We start from the raw sequence: 21,542 nt of genomic DNA on the forward strand, positions 1-21,542 counted from the left end.
TGACAATTTTATCTTTTCTAGAATGTTAGAAGTATTCTGTCTCTTCTGTAGAATATGTATTTATTATTTTTTAAATTATATATATGTGCATAAGACTGAGGTCATATTTAAATATAGAATTTGGTCTTGACCACAAACAAACCAGAAGTTTCAGCACCCAGTTCATGCATTTAACTGACATCAGACATTCAGATTTGAGTCCAATTTTATTCATGTAGAAGGAAATGGCTGAGTCAAACGAGAAATTACTATTTCCTGTCACTCTGTGTCGCTACTGCTAGAGAACAATGGAAAAGAGGAAAGAAAGAAAGTAAATGAAGGTTCTGCTCATGTTATACATTTAAACCTTAAGGAAGACTTCATATCTGTGTACAGAAGAAAAGTTTATTTCTTAACACAGAAATCTGCTCTCCTTCCAATCATGGTGAACTATGTTTCTGAACTGAGAAAGAGAAATTCTTTTCTCCTCTTTGCCCCTCACACTAACTGCCACTCTGCCATCAAGAAAAAAGAAAATTAAGATCCACAGACACCTCCCAATAGCTACAACAATTAGATTTCACAATAGAATTCCCGTTAGCTCCAACTGGGAATATTATATGGGCAAGAAAAGTAATCTGGAGGACAGACAACTTAAGAGTGTAAAATTTTTTTTAAAAGTTTAATTGAGAGAATCTATTAAACTGGGCTAAAATTCATGTTGACCTTTGAGCAATACAAGTTTTCTTAGAAATCATAAATGTTGGAATCAATCTATTTGCAAAAATATAACTGAAAGAGTCTTTATATATAGGCAGGTCTAAATTATTTTGGTTAAACATATTAGGTCATTTTTACTCTTTGAAATATCAAATTATCTTTATTTCCATTTCTTTTCAGAGGAATTTTAAGGATGGATCAATTTATAACTTAGTCAGACAATGAATCATCTTGAAGTGTACAATGGACCACTGAAAAATGTTTTTAGAATCATCTCTTTAACTAGTTCCAATTGTAAACCACTAAAAAAGAAAGCCCTGGTAACATTACATCTGAATTAAACTGCAAATCATTAGAGCTCCAGAAGAAAATCTAACAGTAAAGAAAAATAGGCCAGCAAAGCTCCGAGGAAGGTTTCAAGATTTTGAAAAATAATGGTGGCAGATACTCAGTACTCAGGCTTTAAAAATGCAGTAACAACAACAACAAAGTCTCAAATAATCTCCTTAGAAAGAAGTCAGAAGATAAAATCTATGCAGTAAAAGGAAGTTAAACCCACTTTAACCTTTCTACCTTGAGATTGAAAAGTTAGAATTTTCTCTTTGCTTCTCCCCGGTAATAGATTATCTATTCAAAAATTACCCTGACCTCAGCTCTTTGCCAATTCACTGCTGGTTTCACATGTTCAACATTACAAACAATTCGATTTCCTAACATGAAAATTAGAGGACACGATAATAGCACATGTAGAACAGCAGCTTAGGTACCTGTGTAGGAAAGCATGTGAAGACAGGAGACAAGTTCCTTCTTCCAAAAAGTAGAAATATTAAACATGAGATGACCTCCTCCTACCCTCAGTGTGGTGTAAGAACAAATGTTAAATCTTTCATACTTGAGATTTTAAAATTGAGTAGTTTTGAAATGACATCATGAGGGTGTTCTAACTATGAATGTATGTGTCTTTCCTTATTGTTTTCACCTCAGATATTATCCAAAATTATAACACGTGGTGGACACTCTTACTCTATGCTAAGCATCATTTTTAGCACAAGTATTACCTTATTCTCATCACTGCTCTATGAAGTGAGTACTATTATTATGCTCATTTTCAGGGGGCACAGAGAGATTAAATAACTTGTCAAGGGCCACACAGCTGATAACTGAGGCAGCTGGGATTTGGACCCATACAGTCTGGTTCTAGAATCTGTATGCTTAACACAAACTAGCACCAAACTATACATTTTAAATTCTTAATTTATAGTGTCACTTGTGAACAGTATCAATACTGCATGGTAGCTCACAGAATAGTTTTGAGCTTGCTTTATCATAATATTTTATATGTAAAACATCAATTTAAAAAAATTCTCCCATAATTAAATGAATATCTAGCACTTGATCCTGAAAATATGACATAGACCTTCACGATAAAGCAATAAAAATTTTCCATGAAGACAATAAAAAGTATTATTCATGATGGAATCTTCTCTTTTATGGGCATGATGATGAGACACAACTACAGATAAAATGTCACACTCCTCCACTCCTCAAATTCAGGAGGAGTGCAAGTGACTATAAGCTGCAGTGGTGCATATATTTGGAGAGGAAAGGGTGAAGAATGGTTTAGAGACCTGGCTCAGGAGGCATCAGAGTTACTGATACAGAATCCAGGCATTTCAACCTACTGCTGTGTCCTTTAGGACTTAAGTTCCTCCATTTTCCTGATCTATAAACTGGGAGAATAATGGGTCATACCTGCTAGAGTTTCAGTAAAGATTACATAATACAAAATATATAAAGCACCAAGCAGATGCCTGTTGTGTAAGACACGCTTTACCTACATGGACTCACCATGAAATTCCTTCACTAAACTCACATGCACTTTTCAGAATCTGCCAAGTTGCCTTTTCAAAACTGCTTGCCCAACTTGTTAGCAACAACTCTGAAAGAAGGAATTCTCACAATTACCTTCTATCCTGGATTCATAAAGCCCCAGGAAGGCATATGGTATTATACAAACATTAAATAATAATACGCTCTGCTCTGCTTACCAAATTAAATCAAGTTCTAAATGCAGCACATGCAGAGTGAAAATGGCTGCTGATAAGAAGAAATTTTGGTGTTGAAATTTGTGTTTCTGTTACATAAAATGTTGTAGAATGATGTATCAATGGAAGAATGGAAGGAAGACTTGGAATATGGATGAAATTTTAAAAAAATACTTTCTCCTTTATATATAAAAACATAGATTAGTGGCTATAATATTTATTTACTCGCTGTGTGAATTTAATCATGTAACAGATTCTCTGTGACTGACTTTATCTATGAAATGGACATACTAATGATACATACCTTATAGGTTTGTGATGAGAAAAATTAACTAATGAATAAAACATACAGAGTAGTGGCTTACACAGAGTAAGTGCTTGATGTTAGCCATAATTATTATTTCTTCTACTTATGTTACACTTTCCACAGGTATTTTATAACGCAAGTATAAGCTGGTTATTTTATAGCATCATATCTCCCCTTCTACCGGTTTTGTCAATAAATAAAAGGGATGCAGCCAAAATGAAAGTGGGTATTGGAGTAATTATGATGGTGATATCTCACTTTCATAAATTGTCTCAGTGAGAATTGGAAGTAAAGAAAAAGAAGCCTCTAACTTACTGAAATAGTTATTTGCAAAATACTTGTGTTGACTCAGACCAAATTACTCATATTCTACAGACATTTCTGAAACTCTCTACTGAAATTCTCTACTTTGAGGCTTTTGACCTATAGCTAATAAAAGAAGATTGTTTTTAAATACTCCATGATCTAGGAGCTGAGCCAGGGATTTTACATGAGCTATTTTATTTAATCTTTGCAAATCACTATGAGGAAGTTTATTAGTTTTCTACTGCTATAACTCATTACCACAAATGCAGTGGCTTAAAACAATACAAATTAATTTTCTTGCAGGTCTGGACATCAGAAGTCAAAAATCAGTTTCTAAACTGGACTAAAATCAAGGTGTTGGCAGGCCTGCTTTCCTTCTGGAGATTCTAGGGGAGAACTTGTTTCCCTGTCTTTTCTAGCTTCTAGAGGTCGACTGTATTCTTCAGCTTGTGTCCCCCTTTCTCCATCTTCAAGGCATATCACTCCAACTCTGCTTCCGTTTTTATATCTTCTCTCTCTTACTTTGATTCTTCTGCTTCCCACTTATGTGGATCCTCGGATTACACTGGCCCACTTGGATGATCCAGGATAATATCATCTCCCCATCTCAAGATCTTTAATTTAATCACATCCTCACGATGCCTTTTAACATGTAAATTAACATGTTCACAGAAGATGGGGATAGGACATAACATCTTTGAAGGCAGAGGATTATTTTTCAGCCTACTGCAGGTAGATAGTATTATACTCATTTTGTGAATGAAGAAAAATGTAATAATTATTAACTCCATTAATACACTGAGAAACAAAAATTCAAAGAGGTTGAATAATTTACTCAAATTCACAAAACCAAAACGTGGGCACCGGCATACTAATGTAGGTCCTTTTGACCCTAAAGCTGTTTCCACTACACAATTCTGCCCCCAAAGTAGGAAAACAAGATAAAGGAAGGACTCCCTCCTTAAGGGTAAAAATTTTTTTCATTTTCTTTATGAGTTAAATATATTTATTAAATATATATTGAATAGCTACCTACATGTAAGACCCAATTTTAAGTGCTGGGAAAAAATATGAATCAGACCAAATCAGTAACTACTAGGTAATCTCATATCTTCCCATATATTTGAATACTTATAACCCTTAAATCTATATCTACAATCCTGACCAAATTCAACTACCTAATTGATAGCTCCATTTTTGTGTTCAATAAACCCTGTCCATTTGCCATGTCTGGAACTGAACTAGCCTTCTCCACCTCAGGCAACAGCACCACCATATTTCCCTCCCTCAGCATGCTCTAATCGATAATCAAATACCTAAACTGTCTCAAAAATGTTTCATAATTTCATTAACTTCTTATTTTCATTACCCCCAGACTTCTAACTGGTATCTTCATTTCCATTCTTGCATGGCCTCAATCTAATTTCCATACATAAATTGGCATGATCTCTTTAGAAAATAAATTAGATTATATCATGTCCAGGGCAAAATACTTCAATATCCACTGCATTTATAATAAAATCCAAATTTTTCATGCTACACAGTGTTACCACATACCTTGCTCTGTTTAGGACATTTGTGTGCCTGTTGTCCCGGCATAACTAGTAATAGAGCCTCCTTTCACTCTTAAACTTGTTCATTTGGATGACAAATTACATGGTCACCATATATATAGGGCTCTGTGTTATCTTTCCTCTGCCTAAATTTCTTCCCATAGCCAAAGTCTCTCTCGGGACTCAGTGGGGTCTGTCCTTAAGTCTCCCCTGTAATTATTTTTCTTCAAAATCTAAACCAAAGTGTTTAATCCTATATCTAGTTGTTTTATTTGTTGAATGTTTATTCTTACCATTAGACACCTCAGTCTACATAGTACCTGGCACATGGTAGGTGTCCACACATATTTATTAAAAGATTAATGACTAAACAAATGTGCCATATAGTCAGAGAGTTATATAAACACGCAGTATAACATTTAAATAATACAATACAAACTAACACAGAAGAGAAGGAAGTTACTTCTCTTTAGAGAGAAAAGAGTTTTTGACTTCACAAGGGGAGCAAGCCTAATCAGCGTTGATGGATCAAAAACATGCTACGTGAATCAAGAAGCTATGAGAAAAGATTTCTAAGCAGAAGGAATGTCATTTACAAAGGCAAAAAGATTTTAAAACAGTGTGATTATTCAGGGAACTCAAAGTAGCTTCTATTATTAGAGTGTACAGTCTTGCATAAATGATATATTAATGCCATGAATCCCTAAGGACAAAACCTAAATTATGGAGAAGACTGCAGGAAATATAGAGAAGAACTAAGAAATTCAAAACTTAGTTTTGTTTTCATTTATAGTGCTAGGATGATTTGAGAATGTCTATTGCACATTCACATTTAGCTCACCTTATAAATTATAGAAGTTCTTAGATAATTAAATCACTTTTTGAAGAGTGATATTTCAAACTTCATTACTGTAAAGAATCCTCTCAGTTGTGAGTTTGCCATGTGATCTTCACAAAATTGTAATACACGGTCCATAAGGAGACTATATCAAGATTTACGGTACAGAAAACTCAACTGGGCTTTTCCCTCAAATAATTTTTTGGGTTTGCATTTTAAGAATTTTCTCCAATTTCTTCTTTGGGTGATGTATTTTTATTCACTCTCAGATTGCAAAAAGAAATAGGCTAAAACTACTGGATTAACATTTTGGCATTTATATTATACAAATGCTAAAATGATCAGATCTGTAGAATTTATAGAACATCAGGTCATATTTTGATGTGAATAAGAGTGGGAATAGTGAATTAAAACTCATCTCAGACCTATTTATCTTGGTATAGAAAATTGTAATGCTTCTTTGAACTTAAAATATGCACTCCAAAGTTGCACACTGGTGGACTACAGGATGTGAAAGCTTTGCTTGGCTCCCAGGGTGTTTCAAAAGTTTGAGCCAAGGTTTAAATTTAGAGAAAAATCCAGAATTCTGGCCCTTCCTGAAAGTTTTGAAGATCCACTAACTCTGGTGGAAAAAAAACATAGTCCCCAAAAGGCAAGTAAATGTTTTCTACTTCACATAGAACCATCTCCTTCCATCACCCCAGGTACTGAAATCCACATCACTCTCCTAACATACGTTATATGACTGGGACCTTGTGCCAGACAAAAAAACAAAACAAAACCAGGAACAACAACAAAAAACAACTACTAAAGATCAATCGAGAGTTATCAAAATGTCTAGAAAAATGTTTAGAATTTGATCATTTGTAATTCTGAGAATTGAACATACATGCTATGCTAACAAAATCATCTAAAAATGGAACAACTCAAACCTTCAATCTTTTCCTTCTTGAATTTTGTTAACTAAACTATTCCTAAACAACAACAAAAACAACAAAGCCAAACAAATCCAGTATAACAATTTTTCCTCCTGACCAACAAGTTATTTGTTTTGGTATCTGGTCAATATAACACAAACATCACAGTACAATAATCCCAAAATGTATAAATAGATTATGAGATTGATCTGTGGTTTGAATGAAAATACCTCCCTATATCTTTCAATATAGCAAATATAATTTATTTTATTTAAATAGATTGAATACCCAAACTGTTCTAGATTAGGAAATATAAAGGCAGAAGTGATGGGCACTTACCTTAGCTATCTGGACACACCAATTAAGCAATAGCTGGGATCCAATGTTATCCTTGTGTTCATGGACATAATCCAACAGGCAGCCATGGGGCATAAGCTGTGTAACCAGCTGAATGGTTGGGCTTAGACACACACCCAATAACCGGACTAAGTGTGGATGGTCCATACTTGCCATGATCAGAGCTTCCTAAGAGAAAAAAATATAACACCATTGTTTAAACTCAAAGTTGTTTACCATTATAGTTATTTGCCCTGTACTAATAGTGTTGATAATGATTTTGAAAATGTACTCTCACTCAGTGGAATCAATTAAAAGTGAAAAGACATTATTGTAGCTATTATATTTCTAAAGTGGTTTAATTCAAGTGAAATTAAATGAAAATAGACTATACAAAATGGGAAATATTATAGAATAACTGCATATAAAATTAATAGCAGTATTTTCCCTTTTGTGATATGAATAATAATAGATTTTATTTACTGCCAAGTAAGTTGAAATTGAATCCTAATTTATACTGTAGATTTTTAACCTTTGATCTTTGGTTCTAGAGTCCAATAATCTGTACAAATGCACTTATTTGTATAAGGTGGCTCAGTTACAAATAAGGCGATTCAAAGTTAACTCATTCATTATTGGCGTGGATTCAGAGAGCATACACAGGTATAATTTATAAATTATAAATATCATTATAAACAATTACAAACAATATGCCTATTGTGAATTTATGTAGAAAAATAAACATTTTAATATGACATTTTGCTCCATAACTTTGCTTTCACTCAAATTTATTTCATTTTCAAAATTATAAGTGATGTTTATTCATAGAACCATAAAATTTGAGAGCTAGAGGCGAGATTGTACAAAGTTGTATACTCCAATTTTCTCGTTTCATGAAGTGAGAAAACAGTTCTAAATTCTTTTTCATAATCATAAAGGCAGCTTTGCTTAATGGAGATAGAGTGTGGACATATTATGGTTATTTAGCACATCCTAAAGTTAGCCTTCAATCAACAGTTATTTTAAGTAACTTCAGTCCAATTTGAAATTGATATGACCTTATACACACACAGAGTTGGTGACACATCCATGGCAATTTATTATCAATCAGTTACCTATATGCAGGTATGAGATTGTTCATTGTACTATTCTTGAATATTTTTTGTAGCTTTGAAAAGTTTCAAACAAATACTTGAAGACAGAAAGCTATATTGAGCTTCTCTTTAAGACAGCATGGCGGATTGGTATACACATTTACCTCCATTTCCTTTCAATTCTACCATTTTAACAACAGAGTAATTAATAAAAAGCCAGAAACCAATAATCACAAGAAGAAATGAGGATGGAATGCTAAAAGTAGCAAGTGGCTTACTAGTAGTAACTGACTTAGCAAACGTAAGAAATCTGAAGCCTAACTTAGTAGGGGGAAAACTGAAAAGAAATCCAACTTACCCCACTTGTTTACACACCAAAGGCTCAGTAGTGTTACACCACAAACCACTATACATAAATGGAGCAGGAGGGACTGACTTCATCAGGATTTTTTCAAAGTCCATTTAGGATGCACTTAGACTACAGATCTCCTTCTCCCCTTCATCCTTAGGAGAGGCTAAACCAAAGGGATTGTGGACTGAATATCAGGCAATGGAAAGAGAAATACTCTGGTGAAAATAGTAGGATCATGTAAATTTATATATGGTGAAAGATGGGGCCACGCTCCAGTTTCTTCTCCCAAATGGAGCTGTGACTTCAAACTTCTGGAAGTTTTGTTTAAACCTCAAATTCTACATCCAGCGAAATTTGAACCAAGTGAGTAAATGTACAGATATATCTGTTCTTAAAAGTGATTATTGGGGTTTCCCTGGTGGCGCAGTGGTTGAGAGTCCGCCTGCCGATGCAGGGGACACGGGTTCGTGCCCCGGTCCGGGAAGATCCCACATGCCGTGGAGCGGCTGGGCCCGTGAGCCGTGGCCGCTGAGCCTGCGCATCCAGAGCCTGTGCTCCGCAACAGGAGAGGCCACAACAGTGAGAGGCCTGCGTACCGCAAAAAAAAAATAAATTAAAAAAAATGATTATCTCACATTTCCTTTCTCTGTTAGATGTGCTCACTTAATAAAAGGTGGAAGGCAGTTTAAAAAGTACATTTAATTGAGGAAACAAGGAAACGACAGAAGGGATACTCCAGAATAAAGGCTATACAGAAGCCTGAGATAGTAGCCAGTCCAGACTGGAGGAGGACATATTGCTCTGGAAAAGATGATGCAAGAAGATGGAATTGATAGAAAACCTAATGAGTTTAAAATGCATTAAGAGTATACATATTTTCCTAGCCGAATCTGACCATCAAATTAGTGATAGATACACAGAAAACTAAGCAAAAGTAAAATAAAGAAATGAATTTGAGGTAAAACACAAGATACACACAAGAAAAGAAAGTCATCATAATTACTATAAAGCAGTGGTCCCTAACATTTTTAGCACCAGGGATGGTTTTCATGGAAGACAATTTTTCCATGGACCAGGGGTGGGCAGGGGGATGGCTCACGATGATTGAAGTGCATTACATTTATTGTGCACTGTATTATTATTACATTGTAATATCTAATGAAATAATTATACAACTCACCATAATGCAGAATCAGTGGGAGCCCTGAGCTTGTTCTCACTTGCCACTCACTGGTAGGGTTTTGATATGGGTCTGCAAGCAATTGATTTATTATGGTCTCTGTGCAGTCAAACCTCTCTGCTAATGATAATCTGTATTTGCAGCCGCTCCCCAGCGCTAGCATCACTGCCTCAGCCCCACCTCAGATCATCAGGCACTAGATTCTCATAAGGAGCGGGCAACCCGGATCACTCACACACGCAGTTCACAGTAGGGTTTGCACTCCTGTGAGAATCTAATGCAGCCACTGACCTGTCAGGAGGCGGAGCTCGGGCAGTTATGCGAGCGATGGGGAGCAGCTGTAAATACAGATGAAGCTTCACTCACTCACCCGCTGCTCACTTCGTGCTGTGTGGCCTGGTTCCTAACAGGCCACGGACCACTACAGGTCTGTGGCCTGGGGGTTGGGGAAATCTGCTATAAAGCACAGCTGCAGCTGGGAGTCGTTATATAAGCATAACAACATAAACATGAAACATTAATATAAGCAACTATCATATGACTATATTGGAAAATGAAGAAAAGGAAGATATATTTCTGCAAGGTGGTGATGGGAAGGAAGTGAAGTACATTCCTGTTGTTCACAATGAAAAGTTAGTATATGATGCATAAAACTGAAAAATCAAGAGTTGACAGTATAAGCATATTATTTAGATAGAGAGTTAAGTAAAAGAAGAAATTGCTGAAAATTGAAAGTGATTACTTGGGCAGTGTAAAATGGGGGCAGGGAAGGAAAAGAGGGTCGCTAGTGACTGCTGTCTTTCACCATTATTAGCCTTGTAAGACATTATTCACGTTTAACCTCCACTACTATTTGAGTAATGAGTTCAGCTGAGTCTAAAGATTATTCATAATTATGGGGTAAGTCTGACAGAGTATATAGATTTTACTGGATACAGCCAGGGTCTTACGTGAAATATAACATTTTATTTCTTGAAGAAGGAAGGGTGGGGCAGTATGAATACGTGTCCAGAGAAGGGATAGATATAAGGCTAAACAGAAGAAATAAGCTGGTAAGGGGGTTTCAGCCTAACTCAAGGCACATTATTTTTGAGGCTTTTGTGGGCAGAAGCTGAAACTGTTGTTTTTCAGGTGTTATCCTCAGGTGGTACCAGTCAAACGGTCCCGAGGTAGGACTTCTCAGTGGCTCAGAGAAAAGAGACGCTCCACATGGAGACCAGAGCTGGTGAGAAAAAACACTGTAGATACTACAGGGTGACTGCAACTGGGAGACTGTTGTGTAAGATCATATGAGACACGCAGCCCTTCCCAAACTATTTGGGAAGGCTTCCACTGAAGTTGGGAGTTTCTGCACAATTAGCAAAGCCAGAAATTTGAGTTATTGCTACTAATATGGCTCTATTTGGATCCAGGAGGTGGACACATTTTGGTTTTGCTTCCTGTATATTTCAGTCAACATTTGAAATAAAGCAGACTAATGTAATTATAAGGAGAGTACAAATAGAAATGTTAGCCAAGTTGCATTATCTATTATTTAATGTAGTATTTTTATTAACTAATTAAATAGTAATTAACATTAATATTAAAAGCATAAACCAGAGGATTCCTTCACTGAATTATGACATGCACACATAAAAATATACACATAGACACCAACAAATAAGCAAAACATAATTAAATTAAATATCTAACTCAATCAAGTATCAAATTAGATATTTAATTAGATATTAAATATTAGATATCTGATTAAATTAAATGTATGCTAATTGCATTCTATTTCTCTTCTGGTGGCTCTAGTTTTTCATGTCCATCAAATCGACCTAGGTTTATCACTATAAGGGTAGCTTTTCAAGCCCCACTCCCAGATAATCAGGTCTAGAAGTAAATCAGAATCTACATGTGTAGCAAGATCCCTAGGAGAAATTACTGTAGGAAACATAGAACTTTGAGAACCCCTGGAACATCTCCATCAAATGTATGTCTCTATCATCCATTGCAAAGGAAGTAACATGCAACAGTTGTTTGATCATCATTGTAACTCTAGGAAGCAAAGGAGGCAGCCATTCTCAGCTGTAACATAAGGAAACCAAGGCTGAGCAGAATTACCGCCCCAGGTCATATGATGTGTAGGCAGCAGGATCAGTGTTAAGACTCGGGTTTTCTGATTCTTAGTACACAGTGCTATTTCTTAGGACAGTAAACATACTGTAATTTTAAAATTTCCATTCTATCGGCACTTCGAACTGTAGATGCTTATCTTATTAACAAGAAGACAGCACCAAACACCTGACTTTAGCCATACCTGAGTGAATTGGGTCAAATTATATTGATACTTTAGCTCCTGAGGAGCAACTCAAGCAACAGATTTGCACCTACAGGTAAACTGCCGTCACTTACAATATGTTTTCAGAAAAAGCCGAAGAAAATATATTTCTCTGATTTCCTGTGAGCATTATTTGGTACAGGCTATTTCCTATGATATAGAACACGGTGAAATTTAAGGTAAAAGAAAGATTTTAAGGTTATTTCAGGCCTTCTTTTTCACGACGAAATACATAAACACATTTTTTTATTTTACAACTCAAGGAGTAATGATATTTCCATTCTAAATATGCATGTGAAAAGTTTACATCAGAAGAGTGTAAAAAAGTCCCATGAAAGTTCTCTTTTAAAAAATCTATTTGTAAGTCCTGGCAAAAAAGCTGGGGTTGTATTAAGGAAAATTGCTCATCACACTACAAAGAGTATTTGAAACCAAATTGCAGAGTATTTGCATAACAGTTCTCGTTTTTTTGAGAAAGAAAAGATGAACACGACGATACTAATTGTAGGTTTTATTTTTTCATAAAGGAAATAGCAGATGGCTTTTTTGGGGGATAGGGGAAGAAATAAAGAGAAGAGAATGTGGATTCATTTAGAGTGATGAGTAGGATGGAAAGGGAAAAAATCAATATTTTAATAATGGAGTGTTAGGTTTCAATAAATTACTCTATGTTAAAATTAATAACGTCCTTTGTTACCTATCTCTGTGTGGGGCCTATGGAAGCAATTTTGGAATTTTTGCTGCTGTCACTAGAAAATGTGACCAAAGGCCACTGGAATACATACAAGTTGACAGGTATATTATCTATTTTTCCAGAAATGAAATTATTTTCTGTCTTTGTTTTCCCTTTTGCTTTACAAAAATTTTCTTGTAGGTGAATTAAATAGTTTCCTCATTGGACAGAGAGGAAGGCTGTAACAGGTGCTACACTGAAAACTCTAAAGCAGAAACATTTTTCTTTACAATGAGTTCTCGTTTCAATAAGGACATTTTTTTTTAACTATCAAGGGATGATCAGGGCATAGATAAAAAGCTCTGAAGCATGTGTGCCATTATCCTCTAGCCTATGCTATTTGTACCTCTATTTCATTCTGAAGGAAAGACATTTCTGTACAATAATAAAAGTGAGCAATACCATTTGTCACACAAAGGCATCATTTTGCCCAGCCTTCAGATGTTAAACCTTGCCACTTAAGCTTGTTTTCTCACTCATGGTGTTAGTAGTTTCACAAAAAGGAAACAAAAAACAAAAAACATATGGTCATTGAAAACTTATGGGCTACTCTGTTTTTGAAAAATGTTAACTTCAGCCCAACTTTCACTGTTTCATTATGTCTATGGACCATTAATTCAATACCCTCCAGCTGAAAATGGGGAAAATCTCATTGCATCAGGGATAAGGAAGATAAAAAAAGGGGGATAGAGAAAAAGAAAGGATAAACAATTAACACAGGCATATAAAATTGTGCTTAATGAAACTGTCAGCAGACTTGTGAATGCTTAAAACAAATGCCTCTCCTAAAGATAGTGGGGGTGATGATGATGAAGAGAACAAAGAAGATATTAGATGGCAGTGATGAAAAATGAGATAAAATTATTGGTCCATAATAATGTTTTACAAATGTGTTTTGCTGCAGATGGTATCCAGATAATAAAATAAATGAAATCTGCATCTGTTCCCTCATGTCTAGAATAAATAATAATTTACTAGTGCAAGTAGGTGAGCAGTAATTAGACTGAATTAATATGCCATCAGTTTAAGTGTGTCTACATTGCTTAGTGGCACTCCTTTCCAATCCCTGGTATCATTTTTGTGAACTTGAACAAACATATTAGGATCCTTCTAACTTTTGGAGTCAGCAGTTTTCCATCTCTGTTCTCCATCATTCACCCATTTGCTGGCTGAATTTTAGATCTACATATTACTTAACAATGCTACACAATTAAGATCTTTGTGAATAATTTTATACAAGGTAGAATTTTACTTTCTGACTGTGTTTTCTATCTTCCCCCTACCCCTAGTTATACTGAATTTCCCTCTATCCTTATTATATTTTCCTATCCTCTGGTATACATGTATTCACTTAAAATATTTATTGAGGACCTGCTATGTGCCTAGCACTGTGATTGAAGCTTTTCTATCCTCATGAAGCTTTCATTCTCCTGGGAGAGGCAACACAATATACAGGAAAACCAAATAAATATAAAACAGATGTATAAATAAGTATAAATTGCATTAAGGGTTATGAAGAAAATAGAGTATTGCAATAGATAATAAAATGGTGGTGGCAGAGCTATTTTAGATAAGGGTAGTCAAAAAATGTGCCCTGAGATCAGAATTATGAGAAGTCAGATAGACAAATATGAAGAAAGAGACTGAGAGCTTGGCAAATTCTGGAAGCTCTGAGAATACCCATGTCTGGAATTTAGGAAGGGTTGCAATGGCATGAGATAAGATTGGAAATGTAAGTAGGGGCCAGACCATGAAAGGCCTTTAAGTCATGGAAAGAAGACTGGATTTATTTTTAATAATTTAATTTTTTAATGCCTGTTTCTGTTCTGCTTCACTTATCTCTCTCTTAGCCTAAACGCCACTGTTAACTATTATAATAAAGCATTTACCACATCCTATAATTTTTCCCCCCGATATTCCCATTTTGACACCCCTTGGCCAAAGACAACTCCCACCATTTGAATTCTCAAACTTTCCAGTGTTGTTAGAGAAAAGCATAGATGCATGGAGGTTTGTCAAATCTCCTGACTTGATCCTCCAAAAATAGCCCTTGGTTTTAGTTTTTAATTTCTTATTGACTCTTTATTACATTTATTATGACCTGTATCTCTGAGCAGGAAAAATAAAAACAAAAACAAAACAAAACAACACTTTCTACCTTTCACAATATTTACTCTGTAAAATGTGCTCTTGACATCTTTCCATTGTGTTCCTTTGGATAATTTTACCTTTGTTTATCTCTAGTATGACTTTATTTTCACTCCATATTGGCACATTCACTGTACCCACAAATATATTTAGATGTCTTATATTCTAAAAATGAAAGTTCCTTCAATTTTTCCACTTCTCTACTCTGAGAATATTTGCTGTTCTCATTGGCTATTTCTTCATTTTATAGTCCTTCGCTCCTTAGGGGTCTAGTTTTTCTGCAACTTTCCTACATTCTAACTATTCAAAGAACTCTTGAAAAAGTCACCAGTAACCTCCTTATCACTAGTCAATGAGTTATCCCTTCATTCTTAACATTTTCCTGAGATTCTGCATGCTGATACCTCACTGACCACCATCCTCTTTTGAAAATCTGTGATTGATGATAGTATTTTATTCTATCCTGAAACTCCGGTCTCTCTGAGTATTCTTATTACAGGTATTGGCACCTGCTTTTCCCTCCCATACCTTAAATGTGGAAATGCCATCATAGCTTTGTCCCTAATATTCTTTGCTTTCATCTGTAACCTCTTGCATCCTTATATCTTATAACTAAGAAATATGACAGAGTTATCAGAAACACATGGAGTCAACTGCAGAATTCTGTGGTTTCTCAGGTTTAATAACATGGCTATTTAAAAGATGGAAAGCAAAATGCATCATGACCATATCCAAAATATCTGTGCAAAATACCTGTCAAAATATCCAGATATGAGAATTATGCTGTGCCCATATTCCAACCATGCTTTTCAACTCCTGCAATTTCAACCGTCATCTCTGAGCAGAAACTAATAGGACTTTATATAGGTATAGCTCCCCTATCGTGGTATCTATTCCATTTTTATTTGACTTATTTGTTAAATGTCCACCACCATCTCTAATGATTTCTCTGAGAGTAGTAATATTAGCTGATAATGTTATCAAACTCTTGTAGAGTGTATGGCTCTTAGTAAGGGGTCAATGCAGTTTTATTAATAAATAAACAGAATCTGTATCATATTCCCCCCTCCCATCCTACCTCATCTCAGGAATCAACTCATATTTCAAGTGCCTTCTGGTCATCCTTATACAGATAAACTACTGGATATCAAATTTAAGACACAAAGTAAATTTCTCGATAAAAGCTTGTCTGCTAACTTTGACAATTTTGTAGATGTCAGAAACATTTTCTAATTTGGGTTTTAAACCTTGGATTCATATTTGGCATTGTCTTTTCTAATGTTTTGCATTCCACTCCATATCTAACATTGTGCCACGTCCCATTTATTATTTATCCCACTGTAGCTCAAATCTGTATCCTTCCATGTATTTTTTTCTTTTTTATACAGCAGGTTCTTATTAGTCATCAATTTTACACACATCAGTGTATGCATGTCAATCTCAATCACCCAATTCATCACACCACCAGCACCACCCACCCTGAGGCTTCCCCCCTTTGGTGGCCATACATTTCTTCTCTACATCTGTGTCTCAATTTCTGACCTGCAAACCAGTTCATCTGTACCATTTTTCTAGGTTCCACATATGCATTAATATACGATATTTGGTTTTCTCTTTCTGACTTACTTCACTCTGTCTGACAGTCTCTAGATCCATCCACATCTCAACAAATGACCCAGTTTCATTTCTTTTTATGGCTGAGTAATATTCCATTGTATATATGTACCACTTCTTTATCCATTCGTCTGTTGATGGGCATTTAGGTTGCTTCCATGACTTGGCTATTGTAAACAGTGCTGCAATGAACATTGGGGTGCATGTGTCTTTTTGAATTATGGTTTTCTCTGGGTATATGCCCAGGAGTGGGATTGCTGCATCATATGGTAATTCTATTTTCAGTTTTTCAAGTACCCTCCATACTGTTCTCCATAGTGGCTGTACCAATTTACATTAACACCAACAGTGCAAGAGGGTTCCCTTTTCTTCACACCCTCTCCAGCGTTTGTAGATTTTCCAATGATGCCCATTCAAGCAGGTGTGAGGTGATACCTCATTGTAGTTTTGATTTGCATTTCTCTAATAATTAGTGATGTTGCGCATCTTTCCATGTGCCTCTTGGCCATCTGTATGTCTTCTTTGGAGAAATGTCTATTTAGGTCTTCTGCCCTGGATTGGGTTGTTTGGTATTTTAATATTGAGCTGCATGAGCTGTTTATATACTTTGGAGATTACTCCTTTGTCCGCTGATTCATTTACAAATATTTTCTCCCATTCTGAGGGTTGTCTTTTCGTCTTCTTTATGGTTTCCTTTGCTGTGCAAAAGCTTTGAAGTTTCATTAGGTCCCATTTGTTTATTTTTGTTTTTATTTCCATTACTCTAGGAGGTGGATCAAAAAAGATCTTGCTGTGATTTATGTCACAGAGTGTTCTACCTATGTTTTCCTCTAAGACTTTTATATTATCCAGTCTTACATTTAGGTCTCTAATCCATTTTGAGTTTATTTTTGTGTATGGTGTTAGGGAGTATTCTAATTTCATTTTACATGTAGCTGTCCAGTTTTCCCAGCACCACTTATTGAAGAGACTGTCTTTTCTCCATTGTATATGCTTGCCTCCTTTGTCATAGATTAGTTGACCATAGGTGCGTGGGTTTATCTCTGGGCTTTCTATCTTGTTCCATTGATCTATATTTCTGTTTTTGTGCCAGTACCATATTGTCTTGATTACTGTAGCTTTGTAGTATAGTCTGAAGTCAGGGGGTCTGATTCCTCCAGCTCCGATGTTTTCCCTCAAGACTGCTTTGGCTATTCAGGGTCTTTTTTGTTTCCATGCAAATTTTAAGATGTTTGGTTCCAGTTCCATAAAAAATGCCATTGGTAATTTGATAGGGATGGCATTGAATCTGTAGATTGCTTTGGATAGTATAGTCATTTTCACAATATTGATTCTTCCAATCCAAGAACATGGTATATCTCTCCATCTGTTGGTATCAGCTTTAATTACTTTCATCAGTGTCTTATAGTGTTCCGCATACAGGTCTTTTGTCTCCCTAGGTAGGTTTATTCCTAGGTATTTTATTCTTTTTGTTGCAATGGTAAATGGGAGTGTTCCCTTAATTTCTCTTTCTGATCTTTCGTTGTTAGTGTATAGGAATGCAATAGATTTCTGGGCATTAATTTTGTATCTTGCAACTTTACCAAAATCATTGATTAGCTCCAGTAGTTTTCTGGTGGCATCTTTAGGATTCTGTATGTATAGTATCCTGTCATCTGCAAACAGTGACAGTTTTACTTCTTATTTTCCAATTTGTATTCCTTTTATTTCTTTTTCTTCTCTGATTGCCATGGTTGGGACTACCAAAGCTATGTTGAATAACAGTAGTGAGAGTGGACATCCTTGTCTTGTTCCTGATCATAGAGGAAATGCTTTCAGTTTTTCTCCATTGAGAATGATGTTTGCTGTGGGTTTGTTGTATGTGGCCTTTATTGTGTTGAGGAAGGTTCACTCTATGCCCACTTTCTGGAGAGTTTTTATCATAAATGGGCATTGAATTTTGTCAAAAGTTTTTCTGCATCTATTGAGATGATCGTATGGTTTTTATTCTTCAATTTATTAATATGGTGTATCACATTGATTGATATGCGTATTTTGAAGAATCCTTACATCCCTGGGATAAATCCCACTTGATCATAGTGTATGATCCTTTTAATGTGTTGTTGGATTCCGTCTGCTAGTATTTTGTTAAGGATTTTTGCATCTATGTTCATCAGTGATATTGGTCTGTAGTTTTCTTTTTTTGTAGTATCTTTGCCTGGTTTTGGTATCAGGGTGATGGTGGCCTCATAGAATGAGTTTGGGAGTGTTCCTTCCTGTACAATTTTTTGGAAGAATTTGAGAAGGATGGGTGTTAGCTCTTCTCTAAATTTTTGATAGAATTCACCTGTGAAGCCATCTGGTCCTGGACTTTTGTTTGTTGGAAGATTTTTTTTTTTTTTTTTTTTTTTTTTGTGGTACAGGGGCCTCTCACTGTTGTGGCCTCTCCCGTTGTGGAGCACAGGCCCCAGACGCGCAGGCTCAGCAGCCATGACTCACAGGCCTAGCCGCTCCACGGCATGTGGGATCTTCCCGGACCAGGGCACGAACCCGCGTCCCCTGCATTGGTAGGTGGACTCTCAACCACTGCGCCACCAGGGAAGCTCTGTTGGAAGATTTTTAATCAGTTTCAATTTCATTACTTGTGATTGGTCTGTTCATATTTTCTCTTTCTTCCTGTTCAGTCTTGGAAGGTTATACCTTTCTACGAACTTGTCCTTTTCTTCCAGGTTGTCCATTTTATTGGCATAGTGTTGCTTGTAGTAGTCTCTTAGGATACTTTGTATTTCTGTTGTGTCTGCTGTAACTTCTCCTTTTTCATTTCTAATTTTATTGATTTGAGTCCTCTCCCTCTTTTTCTTGATGAGTCTGGCTAATGGTTTATCAATTTTGTTTACCTTCTCAAAGAACCAGCTTTGAGTTTTATTGATCTTTGCTATTGTTTTCTTTGTTTCTATTTCATTTATTTCTGTTCTGATCTTTATGATTTCTTTCCTTCTGTTAACTTCTTTGGGTTTTGTTTGTTCTTCTTTCTCAAGTTCTTTTAGGTGTAATGTTACATTGTTTATGTGAGATTTTTCTTGTTTCTTGATGTATGCTTGTATAGCTATAACCTTCCCTCTTAGAACTGCTTTTGCTGCATCCCATACATTTTGGATCATTGTGTTTTCATTGCCATTTCTCTCAAGGTATTTTTTGATATCCTCTTTGATTTCTTCAGTGATCTCTTGGTTATTTCATAACATATTGTTTAGCCTCTATGTGTTTGTGTTTTTTACGGTTTTTTTTCCCTGTAATTCATTTCTAATCTCATAGCGTTGTTGTCAGAAGAGATGCTTGTTATGATTTCAATATTCTTAAATTTACTGAGGCTTGATTTGTGACCCAAGATGTGATCTATCCTGGTGAATGTTCCATGTACACTTGAAAAGAAGGTATAATCTGCTGGTTTTGGATGGAATGTCCTATACATATCAATTAACTCTATCTGGTCTATTGTGTAATTTAAAGTTTCTGCTTCCTTATTTATTTTCATTTTGGATGATCTGTCCATTGGTGTAAGTGAGGTGTTAAAGTCCCCCACTATTATTATATTACTGTCAATTTCCTCTTATAGCTGTTAGCAGTTGCCTTATGTATTGAGGTGCTGCTATGCTGGGTCCATATATATTTAGAATTGTTTTATCTTATTCTTGGATTGATCCCTTGATTATTATGTAGTGTCTTTCCTTGTCTCTTGCAACATTATTTATTTTAAAGTCTATTTTATCTAATATGAGTATTGCTACTCCAGCTTTCTTTTGATTTCCATTTGCATGGACTATCTTTTTCCATCCCCTCACTTTCAGTCTGTATGTGTCCCTAGGTCTGAAGTGGGTCTCTTGTGGACAGCATATATATGGGTCTTGTTTTCTATCTATTTAGCAAGCCTGTGTCTTTTGTTTGGAGCATTTGATCCATTCACTTTTAAGGTAATTATCGATATGTATGTTCCTATGACCATTTTCTTAATTGTTTTGGGTTTGTTTTTGTAGGTCCTTTTCTTCTCTTGTGTTTCCCACTTAGAGAAGTTCCTTTAGCATTTGGTGTAGAGCTGGTTTGGTGGTGCTGAATTCTCTTAGCTTTTGCTTGTCTGTAAAGCTTTTGATTTCTCCATCAAATCTGAATGAGATCCTTGCTGGGTAGAGTAATCTTGGTTGTAGGTTCTTCCTTTTCATTATTTTAAGTATATCATGCCACTCCCTTCTGGCTTGTAGAGTTTGTGCTGAGAAATCAGCTGTTAACCTTATGGGAGTTCCCTTGTACGTTATTTGTCATTTTTCCCTTGCTGCTTTCAATAACTTTTCTATGTCTTTAATTTTGCCAGTTTGATTACTTTGTGTCTCAGCGTGTTTCTCTTGGGTTTATCCTGCATGGGACTGTCTGTGCTTCCTGCACTTGGGTGGTTAATTCCTTTCCCATGTTAGGGAAATTTTCAACTATAATCTCTTCAAATATTTTCTCAGGTCCTTTCTCTCTTCTCCTTCTGGGACCCCTATAATGTGAATGTTGTTGCATTTAATGTTGTCCCAGAGGTCTCTTAGGCTGTCTTCAATTCTTTTCATTCTTTTTTCTTTATTCTGTTCTGCAGCAGTTTATTCCACCATTCTGTCTTCCAGGTCATTTATCCGTTCTTCTGCCTCAGTTATTCTGCTCTTGGTTCCTTCTAGTGTAGTTTTCATTTCAGTTATTGTATTGTTCATCTCTGTTTGTTTGTTCTTTAATTCTTCTAGTTCTTTGTTAAACATTTCTTGCATCTTCTCAATCGTTGCCTCCATTCTTTTTCCGAGGTCCTGGATCTTCTTCACTATCATTATTCTGAATTCTTTTTCTGGAAGGTTGCCTATCTCCACTTCATTTAGTTGTTTTTTTGGGATTTTATCTTGTTCCTTCATCTGGTACATAGCCCTCTGCCTTTTCATCTTGTCTATATTTCTGTGAATGTCGTTTCTGTTCCACAGGCTGCAGGATTGTAATTCTTCTTGCTTCTGCTGTCTGCCCTCTGCTAGTGTTGGGGAGGTCTCCTGCAGAGGCAGAAGGTGGCTGTGGCTCACTGTGGGAACAAGGACACTGGCAGCA

At 35.8% G+C, this 21,542-nt stretch overlaps 1 protein-coding gene across 1 annotated transcript in view; it reads right to left on the bottom strand.

Annotated features, from left to right (window-relative positions):
* Positions 1 to 21,542, bottom strand: part of ERBB4 (erb-b2 receptor tyrosine kinase 4) — a 694,050-nt gene that overhangs the window by 163,276 nt on the left and 509,232 nt on the right. Inside the window, exon 19 of the mRNA XM_065880236.1 lies at positions 7,005 to 7,190. Within this exon, the coding sequence (XP_065736308.1) occupies positions 7,005 to 7,190 (186 nt within the window). The remainder of the gene's footprint in view (positions 1 to 7,004; positions 7,191 to 21,542) is intronic.

This window comes from Phocoena phocoena, chromosome 7, assembly GCF_963924675.1.
Source record: "Phocoena phocoena chromosome 7, mPhoPho1.1, whole genome shotgun sequence".
Classification (NCBI taxonomy): domain Eukaryota; kingdom Metazoa; phylum Chordata; class Mammalia; order Artiodactyla; family Phocoenidae; genus Phocoena; species Phocoena phocoena.